Genomic DNA, 24474 nt, shown 5'->3' with positions numbered 1-24474 from the left:
AGATGCTGGTTTACACCATAGACACAAGTGCTGAAGTAACTGAGTGGGTCAGACAGCATCTCTGGAGAAAAGGAAAAGGTTTCCAGTCAAGACCTTCAGGAATGATCGGGTTAACATATGAGCGTTTGAAGGCACTGGGCCTCTATTCACTGGAGTTTAGAAGGATGAGGTGGGACCTCATTGAAATGTACCAAATAGTAAAAAGCTTGGATAGAGTGGATGTAAAGAGGATATTTCCATTAGTGGGAGTCTAGGTCATAGCCTCAGAATAAAAGGATGTTCCTTTAGTAAGGAGATGAGGAAGAATTTCAAGAGTTGGAGGGTGTGAATCTGTGGAATTCACTGCCACAGATGACTACGGAAGTCAAGTTAGTGGATTTATTTAAAGCAGAGATAGATAGATTCTTGATTAGTACGGGTGTCAGGGGTTATGGGGAGAAGGCAGGAGAATGGGGTTAAGAGGGAGAGATTGAATGGTGGAGCAGACTTGATGGGCCGAATGGCCTAATTCTGCTATCACTTATGAGCCAGGGGGCTAAAATAGTTGGGGAACCACTGATCTAGACTATCATATCATCTCCCAGCTACCACTGACCCACTTCATGGTGGGAAGTGGGAGATTGGTTGTGCAAACTCCTACTTTTTCCCTCAGGATGGAGTCCTCAGTAAGAGATAACTGGATGGTTTGGTCATCTACTGCCTTTGTGTTTGTGGCTTAATGTGTGGGAAGGAACTGCAGATACTGGTTTACATGGAAGATAGATACAAAATGTTAGAGTAACTCAGCGGGACAGGCAGCATCTGTGGAGAGAGGGAATGGGTGACCAACGTCACCCAGAGATGCTGCCTGTCGCGTTGAGTTACTCCAGCATTTTGTGTCTATCATCATGTCTTAATGTTCCACTGTGGATTGTAATTTAGGCTGAAGACGGCAATGAGGTTTAGTGCATGTGACTTTACACTGGCAATCACATACCCTGTGATGGTGTTTATAGTGTGATAACCATGCTTGTGGAATGACTTCAACAAGGCAACTAAAAGGCCAAAAATTAGAGAAGGTATATTGAAAATTTCACAAAGTATTTCAGCACAGTCTGTCCAGGATGCAAACTGTCAAGTAGGGCAGATGTTTATTAAAAAGACACAAATCCAGCAACACCACTCGTTCAATATTTCAACAAGTATTGTTCAGACTAGTTCATCATGGAAACAGGCCCTTCGGCCCACCGAGTCCGCACTGACCAGCGATCCCTACACACGAACACTATACACACACTGGGGATTATTTACATTTACACCAAGCCAATTAACCTACAAACCTGTACTTCTTTGGAGCTTGGGAGGAAATCGAAAATCTCGGAGAAAACCCACACAGGTCACGGGGAGAACGTACAAACTCCGTACAGACAGTGCCCGTAGTCGGGATCGAACCCGGGTCTCCGGCGCTGTGCCACCTCTGTGCATTCTGTCAGATATACTTGTACACAACCTTCTGCTCCACTATCTGCACCTCCATCTTGACTGGGCATTTGTACAGGTGGGAGAGCAGAGTCTCTGTATAGCCGATTAGGAAGTAGAACTTCTGTGGTGGAAGTTTCTGAATAAAGATGGCACAGATGATGATAGTGTTCGCTCTTCTCTTCAGCACCACCTCATTGGCCAGGCACCCGTGGAAAGTCCCGTAAATAAACTTGCGGATGAAGACATCTTCAATGGTTCGCTCTGCGGCCCCCCCTTCACCATCCAGGTTGCCTGAGGATACGAAAGATGCTTTTAACTGTGTGGGGCTCAAAATGGGACAGACCTCAACAGCACCACCCACAGGCAGACAGACACATTGCCGTCTCTCCTGTCAGCCACCGGGTCCATGCAGCATTAATTGTAACGCCTTTTAAACTATTTCAAAGCAGGACAATTAAACAGCATTGAAGAATAACTTTCTCAATCTTGTGCTACTGGGCAATAAGCTCACTAACAATCTATTGCAGTGGGAAGGTGAATCAGCAGGGAGGTGGATATTTAAGGAGAAATATCATTAATCTTGGCCAAGGTATGTTGTGAAAGAGTAAGAGGGATCTGAAGGAAGGATGCACCATCTGTGGCTGACTAGAAACTTAGAAAATAGGTGCAGGAGGATGCCATCCGGCCCTTCGAGCCAGCACCGCCATTCATTGTGATCATGGCTGATCATCCACAATCAGTACCCCGTGCCTGCCTTCTCCCCATAGCCCTTGATTCCACTAGCCCCCAGAGCTCTATCTAACTCTCTTCTAAATTCATCCAGTGAATTGGCCTCCACTGCCTTCTGTGGCAGAGAATTCCACAAATTCACAACTCTCTGGGTGAAAAAGTATTTTCTCACCTCAGTTTTAAATGGCCTCCCCTTTATTCTTAGACTGTGGGCCCTGGTTCTGGACTCCCCCAACATTGGGAACATTTTTCCTGCATCTAGCTTGTCCAGTTCTATTATAAATTTATATGTCTCCATCAGATCCCCTTCCATCCTTCTAAATTCCATTGAATACTAGCCCAGTCTTTCCAATCTTTCCTCATATGACAATCCCACCATCCCAGGGATTAACCTCGTGAACCTACGCTACACTGCCTCAATAGCAAGGATGTCCTTCCTCAAATTAGGAGACCAAAACTACACACAATACTCCAGATGTGGTCTTACCAGGACCTTGTACAACTGCAGAAGGACCTCTTTACTCCTATACTCAAATCCTCTCGTTATGAAGGCCAACATGCCATTAGCTTTCTTCATTGCCTGCTGTACCTGCATGTTTACTTTCAGTGACTGGTGTACAAGGACACCCAGGTCTCGTTGCACTTCCCTTTTTCCTAATCTAATACCATTGAGATAATAATCTGCCTCCTCGTTCTTACCGCCAAAGTGGATAACCTCACATTTATCTACATTATACTGCATCTGCCATGCATCTGCCCACTCACTCAACTTGTCCAAGTCACCCTACAACCTCCTAGCAACCTCTTCGCAGTTCACTCTGCCACCCAGCTTTGTGTCATCTGCAAATTTGCTAGTGTTACTTTTAATTCCATCATCCAAATCATTAATATATATTATAAATAGTTGCGGCTTGACAAATCTACTGGAATTTTTTGAGGATGTAACTAGGAAAATTGACAGGGGAGAGTCAGTGGATGTGGTGTACCTCGACTTTCAGAAAGCCTTCGACAAGGTCCCACATAGGAGATTAGTGGGCAAAATTAGAGCACATGGTATTGGGGGTAGGGTACTGACATGGATAGAAAATTGGTTGACAGACAGAAAGCAAAGAGTGGGGATAAATGGGTCCCTTTCGGAATGGCAGGCAGTGACCAGTGGGGTAGCGCAAGGTTCGGTGCTGGGACCCCAGCTATTTACGATATACATTAATGACTTAGATGAAGGGATTAAAAGTACCATTAGCAAATTTGCAGATGATACTAAGGTGGGGGGTAGTGTGAATTGTGAGGAAGATGCAATAAGGCTGCAGGGTAACTTGGACAGGTTGTGTGAGTGGGCGGATACATGGCAGATGCAGTTTAATGTAGATAAGTGTGAGGTTATTCACTTTGGAAGTAATAGAAAGGCAGATTATTATCTGAATGGTGTCAAGTTAGGAAGAGTTGATGTTCAACGAGATCTGGGTGTCCTAGTGCATCAGTCACTGAAAGGAAGCATGCAGGTACAGCAGGCAGTGAAGAAAGCCAATGGAATGTTGGCCTTCATAACAAGAGGAGTTGAGTATAGGAGCAAAGAGGTCCTTCTACAGGCGGCCCTGGTGAGACCGCACCTGGAGTACTGTGTGCAGTTTTGGTCTCCAAATTTGAGGAAGGATATTCTTGCTATTGAGGGCGTGCAGCATAGGTTCACTAGGTTAATTCCCGGAATGGCGGGACTGCCGTATGTTGAAAGGCTGGAGCAATTAGGCTTGTATACCTTGGAATTTAGAAGGATGAGGGGGGATCTTATTGAAACATATAAGATAATTAGGGGATTGGACACATTAGAGGCAGGAAACATGTTCCCAATGTTGGGGGAGTCCAGAACAAGGGGCCACAGTTTAAGAATAAGGGGTAGGCCATTTAGAACGGAGATGAGGAAGAACTTTTTCAGTCAGAGAGTGGTGAAGGTGTGGAATTCTCTGCCTCAGAAGGCAGTGGAGGCCAGTTCGTTGGATGCCTTCAAGAGAGAGCTGGATAGAGCTCTTAAGGATAGCGGAGCGAGGGGGTATGGGGAGAAGGCAGGAACGTGGTACTGATTGAGAGTGATCAGCCATGATCGCATTGAATGGCGGTGCTGGCTCGAAGGGCTGAATGGCCTACTCCTGCACCTATTGTATATTGTCTATTGGCTCCAGCACCGAGCCTTGCGGCACTCCACTCGCCACTGCCTGCCATTCTGACAGGGACCCGTTTATTCCTACTCTTTGTTTCCTGTCTGCCAACCAATTCTCTATCCATGTCAATACCCTACCCCCAATACCATGTGCTCTAAGTTTGCCCACTAATTTCCTGTGTGGGACCTTATCAAAGGCTTTCTGAAAGTCCAGGTACACTACATCCACTGGCTCTCCATTTTACTTGTCACATCATCAAAAAATTCCATAAGATTTGTCAAACAGGATTTCCCCTTCATAAATCCATGCTGACTTGGACCAATCCTTTTACTGCTATCCAAATGCGCCATTATTATTTCTTTAATAATTGACTCCAGCATCTTCTCCACCACCGATGTCAGGCTAACTGGTCTGTAATTCCCCGTTTTCTCTCTCCCTCCTTTCTTGAAAAGTGGGATAACATTAGCTACCCTCCAATCCACGGGAACTGATCCTGAATCTATAGAACATTGGAAAATGATCACCAATGCGTCCATGATTTCCATGAGTACCCTGGGATGCAGAATATCAGGCCCTGGGGATTTATAAGCCTTCAGTCCCATCAGTCTACCCAACACTATTTCTCGTCTAATGCAATTTTTTTCATTTCCTCTGTCTCTCTAGATCCTCTGCCCTCTAGTACATCTGGAAGATTGGTTGCATCTTCCTTAGTGAAGACAGAACCAAAGTACCCGTTCAACTCTTCTGCCATTTCCTTGTTCCCCATAATAATTTCACCTGTTTCTGCCTTCAAGGGACCCACATTTGTCTTTACTAATCTTTTACTCTTAACATACCTAAAGAAGCTTTTACTAACCTTCTTTATATTCTTGGCCAGCTTCCCCTCATACTTTATCTTTTCACCCCGTATTGATCGTTTTGTTACCTTCTGTTGTCCTTTGAAAGTTTCCCAATCCTCTGGCTTCCCGCTACTCTTTGCTATGTTATACACCTTTTCTTTTAGTTTTATTCCATCCCTAACTTCCCTTGTCAGCCACTGTTGCCTCCTACTCCCCTTAGAATCTTTCTTCCTCTTTGGAATGAAATGATCCTGCATCTTCCGGATTATGCCCAGAAATTCCTGCCATTGCTGTTCCACCGTCATTCCTGCTAGGATCCTTTTCCAGTCGACCTTGGCCAGCTCCTCTCTCATGCCTTCATAGTCCCTTTTGTTCAACTGCAACACTGACACTTCTGATTTAACCTTCTCCCTCTCTAATTGCAGATTAAAACGTATCACATTACGACTGACAGAAAGGCTTGTGCAAGGGCCCACATGGCAGACTGTCGCAGAGAAGTAAAAGCCAAGGGATTAGAGACGTGACGGCAGACTGAATCCAAAATCGGCCGGTGATGGCAGGCAGAGAGGGTAGCGGCAGATAGGTGGGTTTCTTTTGAAATGACAAGGGTAGCACAGCTAATAGACAAGGGTAGTACAGCTAGTAGACAAGGGTAGCACAGCTAGTTGAGACGCTGCCACACAGCGCCAGAGATCCAGGTTCCATTGGGTTTGTAGGTTAATTGGTCCTCTGTAAATCGCCCCTAGTGTGTAGGGGGTGGGCAAGAAAGCGGGATAACAAAGAACTAGCGTGAATGGGTGAATCGATGGTCAGTGTGGACTCGGTGGGCCAAAGGACCTATTTTCCATGCTGTATCTCTAAATGTATACTGAGGGGATCGTCAGTTCAGGGACCTCTACCATCTGTAATACTGGTAAATGACTTGGATGAGAAGGTAGCCACAAGAGAGGGCAGATGCAAGAATCTGGAGCGACAAACTATCTGTGGATTGAGCAGCATCTGTGGGTAGGAGAGGAATGGTGAGCGTTGAGTTCCTCTGGATGATAACGTAGGTGGTCTGAGAAGTGAACTGGCAGATAACAGATAAACTGGTAGAGTCATAGATAGAGAAGCTGTCTAACGAGATGGCAGCATGTAGATCAACTGGAAAGTTGGGTGGAGCAGTGGGACATGGAATTTAAACCAGACAAGTTCAAAGTAGTGAACTTTTTTTAAGGTCAAATTTTGGCAAGACCTGTGGGACTTTGGGAGCATTAATGTACAGAGACACCTTGGGATGCCAGTCCATAGCTCAATGAACATGGTGACAAAAATGGACAAGGTAGTGAAAAGGGGATTTGGCCCGCGTACTTTCATAGACTGAGGCATTGAGTATGCAAGAGCTGGGACGTGCTGCTGCAGTCGTGCAACAATAGTCAGGTCTGGTACTGAGAGGCCCCACAGCACATCCATTTACTAACAACGAAAGAAGAAAGAAGCCACTCAAGGTCTATTGGAGCTGGGGAGGCCTAGAATTCCAAACATGTGGTCTACGTTGCCAAGCATATGGGATTAAAGGCTTCCATGAGGCTACGATATCTAACATGGATGGTGTATCATAACAGCTGGAAACCACACCAGTCAACAAAGGGACTTTTACTGAAGTGTAATCTTTATCTAACAAGATGTGCAACCAGCCAAGGAAGGTCGGTATTGTATAATCTCAGAAACAGAGGATCTTTTGGTCAATGTTTGGAATTCTCTACCTGTGAAAGCTATGGCGGTGGTGTCAAAATATACAGGGGAAAGATTAATAATGGGCGCATTTAAGTTGCTATGGATATGGAATTGAAGGCTTCCATGAGCATGAGATATCTAACTCATGGATGGTGACAGTTGGCAATCACACCAGTTTACAAACGGACTCTTACTAAAGTGTAATCTTTATCCAACCGGCCATGGAAGGTCGGCTTTGTGTACGGTTCTGGTCGCCACACTGCAAGGAGGATGTCGCAGCAACCGAGAGTGCAAGGGAGATTCACCAGCATGTTGCCTGGATTGGAGGGCTCCAGTTACAAGGAGAGATGGGACAGGCTGGAGTGCAGGAGAATCTTGCAGAAGTTTATAAAAGTACGAGGGAATAAGATAATCAGAATCTTTTGCCCAGGGACGAGGAGTCTTGAACGAGAGGGTTCCGGTTGCCCTTCGGGTGGTGGGTATATGGAATGAGTTGCCAGCGGAGGTAGCAGAGGCAGGTGCTATAAAGACATTGCAAAGACACTTGGACTGGCACATGGATAGGAAAGGTTGAGAGGGATATGGGACAAGCTTAGATGCAGCATCTTGGTCGGCATGGACAGTTTGGGCCGAAGGACCTGTTTCAGTGCTGTACGATTATCTCCCTCTTTAGGTGTGAGAAATGAGAGCAGGAAAGTGGTGTTGAGCCTAAGAATTTGTCAACCATTTTGTTACTGAATGGCAGAGAGATTCAAGAGGCTAAATGGCCTGTTTCTTTTTCTTACATTTATTGGGAAACAGGGTTTAAAAAATACCCTATTTACATTTGCTGAGTTTTTATCACCAATTCAATTTTAGGTAACTACATAATCACTGCCCTTTCCCTTTCTCCCCCCCACACGTCTATCTCCCCCCCCCCACACACGTCTATCTCCCCCCACCCCCACTCGGATGCATCTCTCTCCTCCCCCTCTCCTTCCACCTACATTCCTTCTTCTAGCTTCACAATTGGCAACTCTTCAATCCTTTTGTCCCACACCATTCAGCCTCTTGAACCTGCTCTGTCATTCAGTAACAAAATGGTTGACAAATTTCTTAGCCACAACACCACTTTCCTGCTCTCATTTGTCACACCTAAAGAGGGAGATAGTCATACAGCACTGAAACAGGCCCTTTGTCTTTTCTATGGCCTTTGTCCAACCATCTGCCTATCACCCCCCCTCCTCTCCCTCGCCTGTGTTGACCTATTACCTGCCATGCTCTGTCCTACCCCTCCTCTCTTCCAGCTTTTTTCCCATTCTCCTAGTTAGTGAGGAAGGGTTCCAACCCGAAACACCGCCTATCCCATGTTCTCCAGAGATGCTGCCTGACCCGCTGTTACTCCAGCACTTTATGTCTTCTGCTTATCACTTTTTACAGCATTAATCTACTGAAAAGCAAATCGTATCCAACGAAAGAAAATGACCGGAAACGTCACCTATTCCTTTCCTCCAGAGATGCTGCCTGACCCACTGAGTTTACTCCAGTTTTTTGTGTCTATCTTCAAAACAAAAAGACGTGACTTACTGGTGTGCTGGGACAGCCATCCTTTCCTGTGGGCGATGTAGTGAGGTGGATTTGCCTGCTCATACGTGATTGGCTTATTACCTTTGGCAACGCGAACCCGGGCTGCTTGGTTCTGGAAACAAGATGGCCGTGATTTAGTGCCTGTGTCTTGTACACTGTGAGGTAGTACACGGCGGCATGGTGGCGCAGCAGTAGAGTAGCTGCCTTACAGCGAATGCAGCGCCGGAGACTCAGGTTCGATCCTGACTACGGGCGCCGTCTGTACGGAGTTTGTACGTTCTCCCCGTGACCTGCGCGGGTTTTCTCCGAGATCTTCGGTTTCCTCCCACACTCCAAAGACGTACAGGTATGTAGGTTAATTGACTGGGTAAATGTAAAAATTGTCCCTAGTGTGTGTGGGATAGTGTTAATGTGCGGGGATCGCTGGGTGGCGCGGACCCGGTGGGCCGAAGGGCCTGTTTCCGCACTGTATCTCTAAATCTAAATCTAAAAAAATCTAAAGTCACTTTACAGCCTCCACTCAAAACGAGGTAATACAGCAGGATATTATTCCTAAGATAGACACAAAAAGCTGGAGTAACTCAGCGGGACAGGCAGCATCTCAGGAGAGAAGGAATGGGTGACGTTTCGGGTCGAGACCCTTCTTAGTCTGAAGAAGGGACTTGACCCGAAACGCCACCCATTCCTTCTCTCCACAGATGCTGCCGATCCCGCTGAATTACTCCAGCTTTTTGTATCTGTCATCGGTTTAAACCAGCATCCGCAGTTCCTTCCTACACAAGATATTATTCCTCCACTGCTTAAACCAAATCACCCCAGAGCTCGACCATCTGCAATAACTCAATTGCCACAAGATAATTTGTGGAGAGATGGTTGAAAGCTTCAGATCAGCACTTGTTTAAAAAAAAACCCAGCATCTGCAGTTCCTCCTTTCTACGTAGAGCTAGGGGTGGTCGCGGGGACCCGGTAGATGAATGAGCCTGTTTCCATGCTGCATCTCTACAGTAAAACCTGGTATTCTGTAATGGAAGCAGGCCCTTCGGCCCGGCGATTCCATGTCGACCATCGATCACCCGTTCACACTCGTTCATACACAATGTATTTTGTGTGTTTTGTTGCTTTTTATTGGTATGATGACTGTATGGCAAATCGAATTCCTCATATGTTGCAAAACTTGGCTAATAAAATATGATTATGATTATGATTATGATGTTATCCCACTTTCACGTGCACTCCCTGAACACTTGCGTGCAATTTACAGAGGGCCAATTAACCAACAAAGCCGCAAGTCTTTGGGTCGTGGGTGGAAACCGGAGCACCCAGGAGGCAACCCGCGCGGCCACGGGGAGAACATGCAAACTCCACACAGACAGCGCCCGCAGTCTCGAACCTGGGTCTCTGGCGTTGGGAGGCAGCAGCCCTGCCAGCTGCACCACTGCTGAAGCTCTTTGAGGGGCGGACCACTGCTGCATGAGTCACTGTACTCATTACTGCACACACAACAGTGATGAGGAGAACAACCTTCATGGGTACCGAGGTACAATGAAAAGCTTTTTGTTGCATGCTAACCGGTCAGAGAAAAGACTGTACATGATTACAATGGTGACGTCCACAGCTTACAGATACAGTATGAAGGAAATAACGTTTACTGCAAAATCAAGTCCAGTAAAGTCCAATTAAACATAATCCGAGGGTGTCCAATGAGGTAGATAGTAGCTCAGGTCCGCTAATGTTGCTGATAGGATGGTTCAATTGCCTGTTAACAGCTGGGAAGAAACTGTCAATCGGGAGGTGTGCGTTTTCACACTTCTGTACCTCTTGCCCGATGGGAGAGGGAAGAAGAGGGAGAGGCCGGGGTGAGATTGATCCTTGATTATGGCCTTGCAGAGGCAGCGTGAGGTGTAGATGGAGTCAATGGAAGGGAGATTGGTTTGTGTGATGGTCTGGGCTGCTTCCCACAATTCTCTGCAATTTCTTGTGGTCTTGGGTGGTGCTGCTCCCAAAGTATGCTGTGATACATCCCGATAGAATGCTTTCTACGGCACATATGTAGAGGTTTTATGGGATGCATCCCGATAAAATATACCAGAAAATATATATGTACCAGAAGACTAACTTTAAACACAAGATTAATGCAGGGTTTTGGCTAATTGTGCCAACTATAATTTCTAGGATGCAAATGGACAATTAATTCTATTGGAATTCATTATTTAGAATTAGAATTATGGAATCTCACCTCGAGACCATTCAGCCTACCATACTCATACTAGCTCTTTTAAAGAGTTAAATGATTTAGTTTTCCCACTGCACTTTCACCTGAAGTGAGTTAGCTTGTGGGGTTATCTGAAATTATGCTCGCAGAAAGGCATCATGGAATCTGATCTATTATTGTTAAATGTTCCACATTTTAATGACTGTCAAAAAAATTTGATCAACTTCCCTAAATTCTCCTGATTTCTTTTGAAAATATAACTTAGGTTAACTATCCCAGACTGAGCTACAGGGAGAGATCGGGCAGGCAAGGACTTTATTGCTTGGAGCGCAGGAGGATGACTGATGATCTTCTACAGATCACGAGGGGAATAGATAGAGTGAATGCAAAGAGTCTTTTACCCAGAGTAGGGGAATTGAGAAACAGAGGACATAGGTGAGAGGGGAAAGATTTTATCGGGATCTGAGGGGCAGCTTTTCCAGACGGTAATGTGTATATGGAACGAGCTGCAGGAGTAGGTAGGTGAGCCAGTTTCTGTAAAAGCATTTAAAACACATTTGGACGGGTACATAGATAGGACAGGGTTTAGAGGGGTATGGGCCAAAGGCGGACAGGGCATCTTGGTCGGCGTGGGCAAGTTGGGCCGAAGAGCCTGCTATCACACGGGATGATTCTATGATGCCAATTTTATTTATACCACCGCAGCCTTCACAAACGGTAAATGTTCCCTGACTGAAATGTTCCCTGGTTCAAATTCCATCTGTTGTTTTGGATCAGTAAGTTAATTCAGGTCAATCTCTTAACAGATTAGAGGATTGGTTTTACCACTTGGTAATACTTGTCCTTTACCTTAAAACACGGTGCTGTTGTCTGCATATTTCTCCTCCACGCACATTGCCAAAGTGATACAATCTGCAAGGCAAGGGTTCAGTGTGAGCAACTTCAGTCGGGATAGTTTTGAATCAAATGCTTTGCACATGCTTAAATTACAGCGTTCACTTGAAATCCTATGCTTATTATTCTCAGTAACGCACTCTGAACTGCAAATTACTATTAAAAATACAAAGTACGTGCTGTAACACTGGGATATGCGCTCAACTAAGAGAATCAAGCCCAAAGCAAAAGTGCTGTCTACACTGAATACACCAACTTACCCTCGGGACAATAACCAACTCCATATGCAATAATCAGCTATGGACATGTTCACAACCACATTTTAAACAACTGATCGTGCAGATGCAAGTATATCATTGGGGTTATCAAGTGGGCACTTGATAATTGTAAACTGTAGTATAAAACCAGTTATTTAAATGCCTTCCAATTCATGCACACTGCCCAGCTCGTTTTATTAACAAGCAAGAACTACTGGCAGGAGAGGAGAGGAGCAGCTGATGGGATCTTAGACTGATCTGTACAGGAGGCAGCCCACCCTGCAAGTGTTGGCTCTTTGACAGAGCTATCTGATTAGCATCTCCCTGCACTTTCCCCTTAGTACTGTAAAACCTTTGTCCTCAAGAATTTGTCCAATTTCCTTCCCATCTGCCAGGAAGTGTATTCCAGGCCATTACTCACTAGATGTGTGGGAAATTGTCTCAGGAATTTGATTGAATTTATGCTGCAGATCACCTCCTCCCCTGCAGCTTGCAGCCCAGCGGTATGAACATTGACTTCTCCAACTTTAGATAGTTCCTCTGTCCCTCTCTTCCCCTCCCCCTTCCCAGTTCTCCCTCTATCTTCCTGTCTCCACCTATATCCTTCCTTTGTCCCGCCCCCCTGACATCAGTCTGAAGGGTCTCGACCCGAAACATCACCCATTCCTTCTCTCCTGAGATGCTGCCTGACCCGCTGAGTTACTCCAGCATTTTGTGAATGCCTTCGATTTGTACCAGCATCTGCAGTTATTTTCTTACACCTCCTCCCCCCTCATCTGTATCTACCATCTACCTTTTATTTGCCAGACTTTTTCCCAACCCCCCCCCCCAACCCAAGTCTTTCTTCCAGCTTTCTCCCTCCTTACTACAACCAGCCTGAAGAAGGGTCCCGACCCGAAATGTCACCTATCCATGTTCTCCAGGGATTGTGCCCACCCACTGATTTACTCCAGCACTTTGTGACTTTTCTTCGCAGCTTAGACGTCGTGGCCAGCCTACGCCCAATCATGATCGCTTTACGTTTATGAAAGACAACTCTCTTCAGCTACTCCGGTCTGTTCTTCCATTGAAACCATTTCATGATATTTAAACATCTTTCTTATTAACCATTTTTGGCCCTCGGAGAACAAATTTCTCGTTAATAGAAAAAGTGTAACTCTGTGACATTCTTTCTCGTTATCATAGTACCATCTCTATCAAGGTAGCAACACAAGAGACAGCAAATGCTGCAACCTGGAGCAAAATAAAACACAGTGCTGGGGGAACTAAGGTCTCAACCATTCCTTTGCCTCCACAGATCTACTGTCACCTATGTCCCCACTTAAACACATTGAATCCAATGTTTTCTAAAAACCTGCTCAGTTTATCTATCCAGAGCTAAAGTTGTGGAAGAGTCCTGACCCAAAAATTCCCTATCCACGTTTTCCAGAGATGCTGCCTGACCCGCTGAGTTACTCCAACACTTTGTGTGCTAAAATTTCACTTCAAAATGTTACTTATTTGTGTTCAAAGCCAACCAATGTAAAGGGACAGGAAGGCGAAGGGGAGGGGGGGTGGAGCAGGCGACGGGAAGAGGGGAAGAGAGAGAGTTTAATAATTGTGACACAGCCAAAGAGGGAACATATGAAATTTTAGACAGGATAAAGATAGCAAGAGGTGTGGCACTTTTGAAGGTGGATGAATTGCCAAGCCTTTGAATTACATCCCTGTTTGTACAGAGGCACAAAAGATGTTGGAATCTTGAGGAAAAGACAAACTGCAGTTTTGCAACACAGACGCTGCCTGACCGCCAAGTTCCTCCGGCAGTAGAAAGGAGACACAAGGAACTGCAGATGCTGTAGGAACTCAGTGAGTCTGGCAGCATCTGTGGAGGGAATGAGTAGGCAGCATTTCAGGTCGGGACCCTTCTACAGATCTGCAGGGATACAATACTCTCTGCCTTAATTTTAATAAGATGGAGGTGTGAGTGTTTCAGCAAAAATTCTTGAAATCGTGGTAGTAAGTGGCCAAGTGTTGAAGGAACTCAGTGGGTCAGGCAGTATCTGTGGAGAGAAATGTCAGGCGACGTTTCGGGTCGAGACCCTTCTTCAGATTTGCTCCAGCATCCTCTTTGTATCCTGCACGGTTTTATCTTCAAGAACATGCCCAACCATTGCAGAATGAAGAAGGGTTCCCACCCTAGACATCGCCTGCCCACCCCTGGTGAGTTCCTCCAGCACTTTGTGTGTTTTGCTCTAGATCCCAGCACCTGCAGTTCCTTGTGCCGTGTAGAGAGACACAAAAAGCTGGAGTAACTCAGCGGTACAGGCAGCATCCCTGGAGGGAAGGAATGGGTGACGTTTCAGATCAAGACCCTTCTTCAGGCTTGTGCCTCTACTGCCTGACCGTGACTGTGCGGCAATGTTGTGGGGATGAGGGGGGAGTACTAACGCTGAGCCCCGGGGTCAACAGCCTGGTGGGGGGGGGGGGGGGCAGCCGCTGTATCCGTGGGAACACATCAGCTAAACATTAGCAAAGGTAACAATCAGACTGTGCCTTGCCAGCACTGGTTTGTGGTTCTTTTTTTTTCCTTTTTGATCCTTTTCCTTCCAGAACTTGAAGGTCCTGGCCCGAGACCCATCACCCGCCCAGGATTTGACACTTTACACCTATTTCCACCTTGGGGGTCTGACAGGATAAGATCTAAAGAAGGAAAGCAGCCAGGTCCCCCCGACACCGGTGAACATCCAGAGAATGGACATCGGGAGGGTGGACTCTTATAAGTACCTGGGTGTTTACCTCAATAATAAATTGGACTGGATCGAAAACACCAATGCGCTATACACAAAGGGCCAGAGCAGACTTTATCTGCTGAGGAGACTCAGGTCCTTTGGAGTGCAGGGGGCACTCCTAAGGTTGCATCGGCCAATTTCAATGGAGTGGTCTGCTGGAGCAGCAGCGGAGGGGAAGAGACTCGACAAGCTGGTCAGGAAGGCCAGCTCTGTCCTGGGTTGCCCCCTCGACTCAGTGCAGGCAGTGGGAGAGAGGAGGATGATGGCAAAGATAACATCGCTGCTGGACGACGACTCCCACCCCATGCAGGACACTGTCACTGCACTGAGTAGCTCCATCAGTGACAGACTCCTTCACCCCAAGTGCGTGAAGGAGAGATATAGGAGGTCCTTCCTTCCTTCCCGCTGCTGTGAGACTGTACAACCAGCACTGCTCCCAGCAGACGAGTCAACAGTGACAGCTAAGGAATACAATTTATCCTTGTCTTTACTTTTAAGTGGGGGGGGGGGGGGGGGGTGTAGATGCTGATCGTCTGGCGATGTATTCTAGAGACAGTTAGATGTAGCTCTGAGGGAATCAAGGGATGTGGGGCGGAAGCAGGAGCGGGGCACTGATTGTGGATGATCAGCCATGATCACGTTGAATGGCGGCCGGTGCCGGCTCGACCCACTCCTGCACCTCTTCTCTATAATGTTTCTCTGTTAGCGGGAGCGGCCGCTGTATCCGTGGGTGGGACGTCGGCGCCGGTGGGCGGCAGAGGCCTGAGGCGCAAGGCCCGGGGAACCGAGAACCCGCCCAGGGTTTGACACTTTACACCGATTGCCAGACCTCAGAGAGACGGGAGACGTGGACGAGGGCGACGGCTCCCCGGCGGGTGGGCGGGGCGGGGCGGGGAGGGGGAGTATCCGCGCTTACCCGCCGCCGGCAGCCGCCGCCCGTCGCCATGGGCGCCGCCATGTTGGAACCGCGCGGGGTTGTGGGAAAGGCCGCGCGGGGTTGTGGGAAAGGCCGCGCGGGGTTGTGGGAAAGGCCGCGCGGGGTTGTGGGAAAGGCCGCGCGGGGTTGTGGGAAAGGCCGCGCGGGGTTGTGGGAAAGGCCGCGCGGGGTTGTGGGAAAGGGAGCGGGCGCTACGGGACGGCGTGACGCCACTCCCGTGACGTCACCGCGTTGATCGACAGCCGGTCTCGGGAAACCCCGCCCACTCTGTGTCCAGGGACCTCATCTGCTGCAATCAGGTCCACTTACTTACTTGCCCCTCCAGTCACAAGGTCCACATATAACATATAACATATAACATATAACATATAACATATAACATATAACAACTACAGCATGGAAACAGGCCTGTCCGGCCCTACCAGTCCACGCCGACCATTCTCCCTGACCTAGTCTCATCTACCTGCACTCAGACCATAACCCTCCAATCCCCTCCTATCCATATATCTATCCAATTTACTCTTAAATAATAAAATCGAGCCAGCCTCCACCACTTCCACCGGAAGCCCATTCCATACAGCCACAACCCTCTGAGTAAAGAAGTTCCCCCTCATGTTACCCCTAAACCTTTGTCCCTCAATTCTGAAGCTATGTCCCCTTGTTGGAATCTTCCCCACTCTCAAAGGGAAAAGCCTACCCACGTCAACTCTGTCCGTCCCTCTCAAAATTTAAAAAACCTCTATCAAGTCCCCCCTCAACCTTCTACGCTCCAAAGAATAAAGACCCAACCTGTTCAACCTCTCTCTGTAGCCTAAGTGCTGAAACCCAGGCAACATTCTAGTAAATCTCCTCTGTACCCTCTCCATTTTGTCGACATCCTTCCTATAATTTGGCGACCAGAACTGCACACCATACTCCAGATTCGGCCTCACCGATGCCCTGTACAATTTCAACATTACATCCCAACTTCTATACTCGATGCTCTGATTTATAAAGGCAAGCATACCAAACGCCTTCTTCACCACCCTATCCACATGAGATTCCACCTTCAGGGAACAATGCACAGTTATTCCCAGATCCCTCTGTTCCACTGCATTCCTCAATTCCCTACCATTTACCCTGTACGTCCTATTTTGATTTGTCCTACCAAAATGCAGCACCTCACACTTATCAGCATTAAACTCCATCTGCCATCTTTCAGCCCACCCTTCCAAAAGGCCCAAGTCTCTCTGTAGACTTTGAAAATTTACCTCACTATCAACTACTCCACCTATCTTAGTATCATCTGCATATTTACTAATCCAATTTGCCACACCATCATCCAGATCATTAATGTAAATGACAAACAACAGTGGACCCAACACAGATCCTTGGGGCACTCCACTAGACACTGGCCTCCAACCTGACATACAATTGTCAACCGTTACCCTCTGGTATCTCCCATTCAGCCATTGTTGAATCCATCTTGCAACCTCACTATTAATACCCAACGATTTAACCTTCTTAATCAACCTTCCATGTGGAACCTTGTCAAATGCCTTACTGAAGTCCATATAGACAACATCCACAGCCTTGCCCTTATCAATTTCCCTGGTAACCTCTTCAAAAAATTCAAGAAGATTAGTCAAACATGACCTTCCAGGCACAAATCCATGTTGACTGTTTCTAATCAGGCCTTGATTATCCAAATAATTATATATATTGTCCCTAAGTATCTTTTCCATTAATTTTCCCACCACAGACGTCAAACTAATAGGTCTATAATTGCTAGGTTTACTTTTAGAACCTTTTTTAAACAACGGCACAACATGCGCAATGCGCCAATCTTCCGGCACCATCCCTGTTTCTAATGACGTTTGAAATATTTCCGTCATAGCCCCTGCTATTTCTGCACTAACTTCCCTCAATGTCCTAGGGAATATCCTATCAGGACCTGGAGACTTATCCACTTTTATATTCTTCAAAAGTGTCCGTACCTCCTCTTCTTTAATCCTCCTAATTTCCATCACTACTCTACTTGTTTCGCTTACCTCACATAATTCAATATCCTTCTCCTCGGTAAATACCGAAGAAAAGAAATTGTTTAATATCTCCCCCATTTCTTCCGGCTCAGCACATAGCTGTCCACTCTGACTCTCTAATGGACCAATTTTATCCCTCACTATCCTTTTGCTATTGACATATCTGTAGAACCCCTTGGGGTTTACTTTTACATTACTTGCCAAAGCAGCCTCATATCTTTTTTTCGCTTTTCTAATTTCCTTCTTAAGATTCCTTTTACATTCTTTATATTCCTCAAGAACCTCATTTACTCCCTGCCGCTTATATTTATTGTATATCTCCCTCTTTTTCCGAACCAAGTGTCCAATTTCCCTGGAAAACCATGGCTCTTTCAAATTATTATTCTTTCCTTTCCACCGAACAGGGACATAAAGACTCTGTACTCTCAAAATTTCACCTTTAAATATCCTCCATTTCTCTATTATATCCTTTTCATAAAACAACAATTTCCATTTCACTCCTTTTAAATCCTTTCTCATCTCCTCAAAATTAGCCTTTCTCCAATCCAAAATCTCAACCCTTGGTCCAGATTTGACCTTCTCCATAATGATATTGAAACTAATGGCATTATGATCACTAGACCCAAAGTGCTCCTCAACACATACCTCCGTCACCTGACCCATCTCATTTCCTAACAGGAGGTCCACCTTCTGTGTTTCCATCCTGGTGGCAGCAGCAGCAAATTATAACCTGGTCCTCCTCTTTCGTGTAGCTTAGTTGAGTTCATAATGATCACAAGTGACAGGAGCAGAATTAGGCCATTCAGCCCATCTAGTCCACTCCGCCATTCATTCATGGCTGATCTATCTCTCCCTCCTAACCCCATTCTGCTGCCTTAGAAACATAGAAAATAGGTGCAGGAGGAGGCCATTTGGCCCTTCAAGCCAGCACCGCCATTCATTGTGATTCATTGCCGTCTCCCCATAACCTCTGATCCCCATATTAATCAAGAATCTATCTATCTCTGCCTTAAAAATATCCACTGACTTGGGCTCCACAGCCTTCTGTGGCAAAGAATTCCACAGATTCACCACCCTCTGACTAAAGAAATTTCTCCTCATCTCCTTCCTAAAAGAACGTCCTCTAATTCGGAGGCTGTGACCTCTGGTCCTAGACTCTCCCACTAGTGGAAACATCCTCTCCACATCCACTCTATCCAAGCATTTCACTATTCCGTATGTTTCAATGAGGTCCCCCCTCATTCTTCTAAACTCCAGCGAGTACAGGCCCAGTGCCGAAAAACGCTCATCATAGGTTAACCTACTCATTCCTGGGATCATTCTTCCTCTGGACCCTCTCCAGAGCCAGCACATCCTTCCTCAGGTATGGTGCCCAAAATTGCTCACAATATTCCAAATGTGGCCTGACCAGCGTCTTATATGATCTTCAGCATTACACCACTGTTTTTGCAGACAAGCCCTCTTGAAATAAATGAGTTTGCTCTCTTTACTACTGATTCGACTTGCAGATTAACTTTTTGGGAATCCTGCAGCAGCACTCCCAAGTTCCTTTGCACCTCCGATTTCTGGATTCTCTCCCCATTTAGAAAAGAGTCTGCACCTTTATTCCTATACCAAAATGTATGATGACTCCACACTTTGCTACACCGTATTCCATCTGCCTCTTCTCTGCCAACACTCCCAACCTGTCCAAGACCTTCTGCAAAGTCCCTGATTTCTCCAACCATTTTCGTATCATCCGCAAACTTGGCCACAAAGTCTTCAATCCCCTTGTCCAAATCATTAATATTAATAGATGCTGGTTTAAATCGAAGATAGACACAAAATGCTGGAGCAACTCAACTGGACAAGCAGCATCTCTGGAAAGAAGGAATGGGTGACATTTCGAGTCAAGAATCTTCTTCAGTCTCAGTCAGGGGAGAGGGCGATACAGAGGTAAGGAAATGTATGGTGTGAAAACGAGACAAAGGAAAAAGGAAAACAAAGGATCATTGTTAACTAGGAGAAAATAACAACAATGCAAACAGATAAAATGCAAAAGAGGACAGTCAGACTGGTCGGAGAACTGGGAAAGGGGGGATGGAGAGAGAGGGAAAGCTAGGGTTACTTAAATGAATGAATGAATGAATGAATGAATAAATGAATAAGTTTATTGGCCAAGTATGTGCATATACAAGGAATGTGCCTTGGTGCATGAAGTCTATATTCAGTCGCTGATCATTTCGCTGAACACCTCCGCTCAGTCCGCCTGAACCTACCTGATCTCCCAGTTGACAAACACTGTAATTCTCCTTCTCTTTCCCACATCGACCTTTCTGTCCTGGGCCTCCTCCACTGTCAGAGTGGGGCCAAATGCAAATTGGAGGAACAGCACCTCATATTTCGCTTGGGCAGCTTACAGCCCCGTTTGTATGCCACGTTGTCACCTTCCCCTCAACCAACAATGACCCATTCTACATTTCCTTGATCACGATTTGCTTCGATCTGTCATTTTCACACTTTACCCTTCCATCTCTCTAGACTCCCTCCCTCTCCCCTGACACTCAGTCTAAAGAAGGGTCTCGACCCGAAACGTCACCCATTCCTTCTCTCCAGGGATCCTGCCTGTCCTGCTGAGTTACTCCAGCATTTTGTGTCTATCTTTGGTGTAAATCAGCATCTGCAGTTCCTTCGTACACATTCCAAGGGATGGGTCCAGACAGTGGGGTGCTTGCATGCTCATAGATGCAACGAAGAAGAAGTTTAAAGAGATTCAACAAGTCACTGAATACTTCACAAACTTCAGCAGAAGCACTGCGGAGAGAACTTCTGGTACGGCAATTCCAAGACATGTTCATGTAGGTCACTGCGGAAAGCAATGGGAGCATTTATAAGGCATTTAGACAGGGTAGATGGATACAAAATGCTGAAGTAACTCAGCGGGACAGGCAGCATCTCTGGAGAGACGAAATGGGTGACGTTTCGGGTTGAGACCCTTCTTCAGACTGAGAGTCAGTTGAGAGGGAAATTGGAGATATGGATGACTGCAAAGAGAATGTAAGGTGTGAAAATGACAGATCAAAGCAGACTGCTGAAGGAAATGTAAAATGTTTTCTGAGGGGAAGTTGACAACGAGGCATACAAACATTAAAGTTAATCAGGAGGACAGTGAAACTGGGGTCGGGGGGGGGGGGGGGGGATGGAGAGAGAGGGAAAGCAAGGGTTACTCGAAATTAGAGAAATCAATATTCATACCGCTGGGGTGTAAACTGCCCAAGCAAAATATGAGGTGCTGAAATGAGAGTGCACTGGGACAGGATGGTGTGGGGGGAATCTACAAGCAAAGTGTGACAGGCTGGGGCAGAAAATGTTAGTGTTCAAAGAGCATTTGCAAGCAATTGAAACTAGCTGTCAGACAGAAAACGAAGAGCTATAATAACTGGGTCTCTTTCAGGTTGGAGGGAAGTCATTAGTGGAGTATCCCGCCCCTCAGTTGTAACGTTTCTAAGTTTGCCGAGGATATGAAACTAGTTGGAAAATATGAGGGCATTGAGATTCTGCCGTCAGGTGCAGATAGGTTGAGTGATTGAGTAAAAAGTGGACAAATAGAGTTTAAAGTGGGGCAGAGCAAGGGCATGCACTGGCACGAGGAAAGAAAAGGAGGATTGTTGTCTGAATGCAGTTCAGAGGGATTGAGGTGTTCTTGTACATGAAGCCCAAAATATTAGCTGGCAAGGGCGCAGCGGTAGAGTTGCTGCCTCACAGCGCCAGAGACCTGGGTTCGATCCCGACCACGGGTGCAGTCTGTACGGAGTTTGTACGTTCTCCCCGTGACCTGCGTGGGATTTCTCTCAGATCTTCAGTTTCCTCCAACACTCCAAAGGTTTGTAGGTTGATTGGCTTGGTGTAAATGTAAAATTGTTCCTAGTGTGTGCAGGGTAATGTTTAATGTACAGGGGTTGCTGTTCGGCGCGGACTCGGTGGCCAAAGGGCCTGTTTCCGTGCTGTATCTCTAAACCAAACTACAGTCAACAAGTGGTTAAGGTGGCAATCAGCACGTTGACCGTTATTGTTGAGGGTCGGAGGTTTACAATTGGGAGGTGAGGCACGGCTAGAATTCTACAGAGTGCCAGTTGCCTGATCTAACAAAGGATACGGTAGACACAGGAAACCTCAGATCCTGGATTACCACAAAGTGCTGGAGAAACTCAGCGGGTCAGGCGGCATCTCTGGAGGACAGACATAGGCAACGTTTCAACTCAGTATTCTTGTTCAGGCTGATCGCAGTAAGGGGGGGGGGGGAGATGGAAAAGAGGTGGCGGCAGGGCAAAGTCAGGCAAGTGATAGGTGGATGCAGGTGAGGGGCGGTATTTTGATTGGGAGATGGTCGGCCAAAGATGAAAAGACAAAAGATAAGGAGAGAATGGGCGTGAAATGTAAAGCCCAGAGAAGGGATTGAAGCGGAAATGGATGGGGGGGGGGGGGGGTGGGATGGAAGAGTAAATTGAGGCGGCACAGTGGCGCAGCGGTAGAGTTGCTGCCTTACAGTGCCAGAGACCCAGGTTCGATCCTGACCTCGGGTGCTGCCTGCCGGAGTTCATTCTCCCCCTGACCTGCGTGGGTTTCCTCCGGGTGCTTGGGTTTCCTCCCACATTCCAAAGATGTACAGGTTTGCAGGTTAACTGGCTGTGGTTGAATTGTAAATTGTCACTAGTGTGTAGGATAGTGCTAGTGTACAGGGATTGCTGGTTGGCACGAACTCGATGGGCAGAAGGGCGTTTCCGCGCTGTACACTAAATTAAAACTAAATGGGTGCGCATCCAGGTGGGGCACAGGGAGCAAGGGGAAGGGGGTGAGGATTAGGGTTGCCAACTTGCTCACTCCCAAATAAGGGACAAAAGGTGACATCACCGCCTGGCACTCCACATGACCTCACCCAGCCAGCGGCCACGTGTTCCCGTTCCATCAATGGCGGCCGCCCGGGCCGGGAGGCGAGTTGGTACGTAACCTCCGATGGGCGGCGCTCGGGCCTCCGGACTTACACTGTCCCAGGCCTACAGCGGCCCCTGGGCCTACAGTGTCCGGGCCTACAGCGACCTCTGGCGTACAGTGTCCGGGCCTACAGCGGCCCCTGGGCCTACAGTGTCCAGGCCTACAGCGACCCCTGGGCCTACAGTGTCCGGGCCTACAGCGACCCCTGGCATACAGTGTCCGGGCCTACAGCGGCCCCTGGGCCTACAGTGTCCAGGCCTACAGCGACCCCTGGGCCTACAGTGTCTGGGCCTACAGCGACCCCCGGGCCAACAGTGTCCGGGCCTACAGCGACCTCTGGGCCTACAGTGTCTGGGCCTACAGCGACCCCTGGGCCTACAGTGTCTGGGCCTACAGTGTCTGGGCCTACAGTGCCCCCCGGGCCTAATACAGGACAAGGGCGGTCCCGCATGGGACAAACCAATTTAGCCCAAAATACGGGATATCCCAGCTAATACGGGACAGTTGGCAACCCTAGTGAGGGTGGATGTGACAGCATTGGTGGTGTTCCATCCGAGATACCCCAGGCTAATTCCTAGGATGAGAGGGTTGTCCTGTCGAGAGTGGGTGGACAGTTTGGATCTGCGTTCCTTTCCTGTCGAGAGTGGGTGGACAGTTTGGATCTGCGTTCCTTTCAGCTGAGAAGAATTCAACCAAGAAGAATTATTCAAAGTAGAATTGTTATTCAGAGAAGGCCCCTGCAGAGAAGGCCCCTGCAGAGAAGGCCCCTGTAGAGAAGGCCTCTGCGGAGAAGGCCCCTGCGGAGAAGGCCCCTGCGGAGAAGGCCCCTGTGGAGAAGGCCCCTGCAGAGAAGGCTTGACAAGGTCGATGCTGGGATCTCTTCACAGATGGGACAGTCACAGGCAAGAGGGCATAGCTACAGGTGGTGGCACAGCTGATAGAGCTGCTGCCTCACAGTACCAGAGACCCGAGTTCGATCCTGACCTTGGGTGCTGTCTGTACGGAGTTGGCATATTCTCCCTGTGACCGCGTGGGCTTCCTCCGGGTGCTCCTGTTTCATCCCACATCCCAGAGACGTGCAGGTTTGTAGGTTAATTGGCTTCTGTAAATTGTCCCTAGTGTATAGGATGTGAAACTCGGATAACGTAGAACTAGCGTACAGATGGTCAGCACAGACCCAGTAGGCTGAAGGGCCTCTTTCCATGCTGTATCTCTACACTAAACCAAGCATGTGTGTTTGTAGGTTAATAGGCCTCTGTAAATTGCCCCCAGTGTGTCGTAAGTGGATGAGAAAGTGGGATAACAGAGAGCTAGTATGAACGGTTGATCAATGGTCAGAGATGGACACAAAGTGCTGGAGTAACTCAGCGGGACAGGCAGCGTCTCTGGAGAAAAGGAATTGGGTGATGTTTCGGGTTGAGACCCTTCTTCAAACTAGTCATGGAAATGGAAATGGAAACAGTTTTGATGGTCGGCATGGACTCAGTGGGCTGAAGGGCCTGTTTCCACCCTGTATCTCTAAACTAAACAACAAAATTAGGGGCTGTTCCCAATGTACATACAATTTCTTCTCTTAGATGACAGTGCGTCTCTGGGATTCTCCAGCCGAGGATTGGATCATTCAACATAATTAAGGTGCAGAACTAAGATATATTAATGTTTAAAAGATAGAGGAATTGAGTGCGGAGTGAAAAGGAGTTGAGGACAACACGGATTAGCCACGGTCACAGTGAATGGCGGGACAGACTCGATGGGCCGAGTGGTCTAGGATCTGCCATTCTCGTGGTTTTGGGAGAGAGAAGTGGGGATGGGGGGGGGGGGGGGGAAGGAGGAGCGAGGGCAGGGTAGGGTGTGGGGGGGTTGAGGAAAATGGCAGGGTAAAGGAGAGGGAGGGAAATATTATGGGGGGGGAAGAGGGAAGGACAGAGGGAACGAGAGAGGGTG

General features: G+C 47.4%; 1 protein-coding gene across 1 annotated transcript; it reads right to left on the bottom strand.

The window, feature by feature from the left end:
- Positions 1-1086: 1086 nt before the first annotated feature.
- On the bottom strand, positions 1087-19297 carry mrps24 (mitochondrial ribosomal protein S24). The gene is made up of 5 exons (XM_078428851.1): positions 19174-19297; positions 15518-15729; positions 11529-11591; positions 8468-8579; positions 1087-1752 (listed from the first exon to the last, which is right to left on the bottom strand). The coding sequence occupies exons 1-5, from the start codon at positions 19295-19297 to the stop codon at positions 1469-1471; spliced, it is 795 nt and encodes a 264-aa protein (XP_078284977.1). The 3' UTR covers positions 1087-1468.
- Between the last annotated feature and the right edge of the window lie 5177 nt (positions 19298-24474).

Source organism: Rhinoraja longicauda, chromosome 36 (genome assembly GCF_053455715.1).
Source record: "Rhinoraja longicauda isolate Sanriku21f chromosome 36, sRhiLon1.1, whole genome shotgun sequence".
NCBI lineage: Eukaryota > Metazoa > Chordata > Chondrichthyes > Rajiformes > Arhynchobatidae > Rhinoraja > Rhinoraja longicauda.
This window is presented reverse-complemented; position numbering and strand designations above follow the sequence as displayed.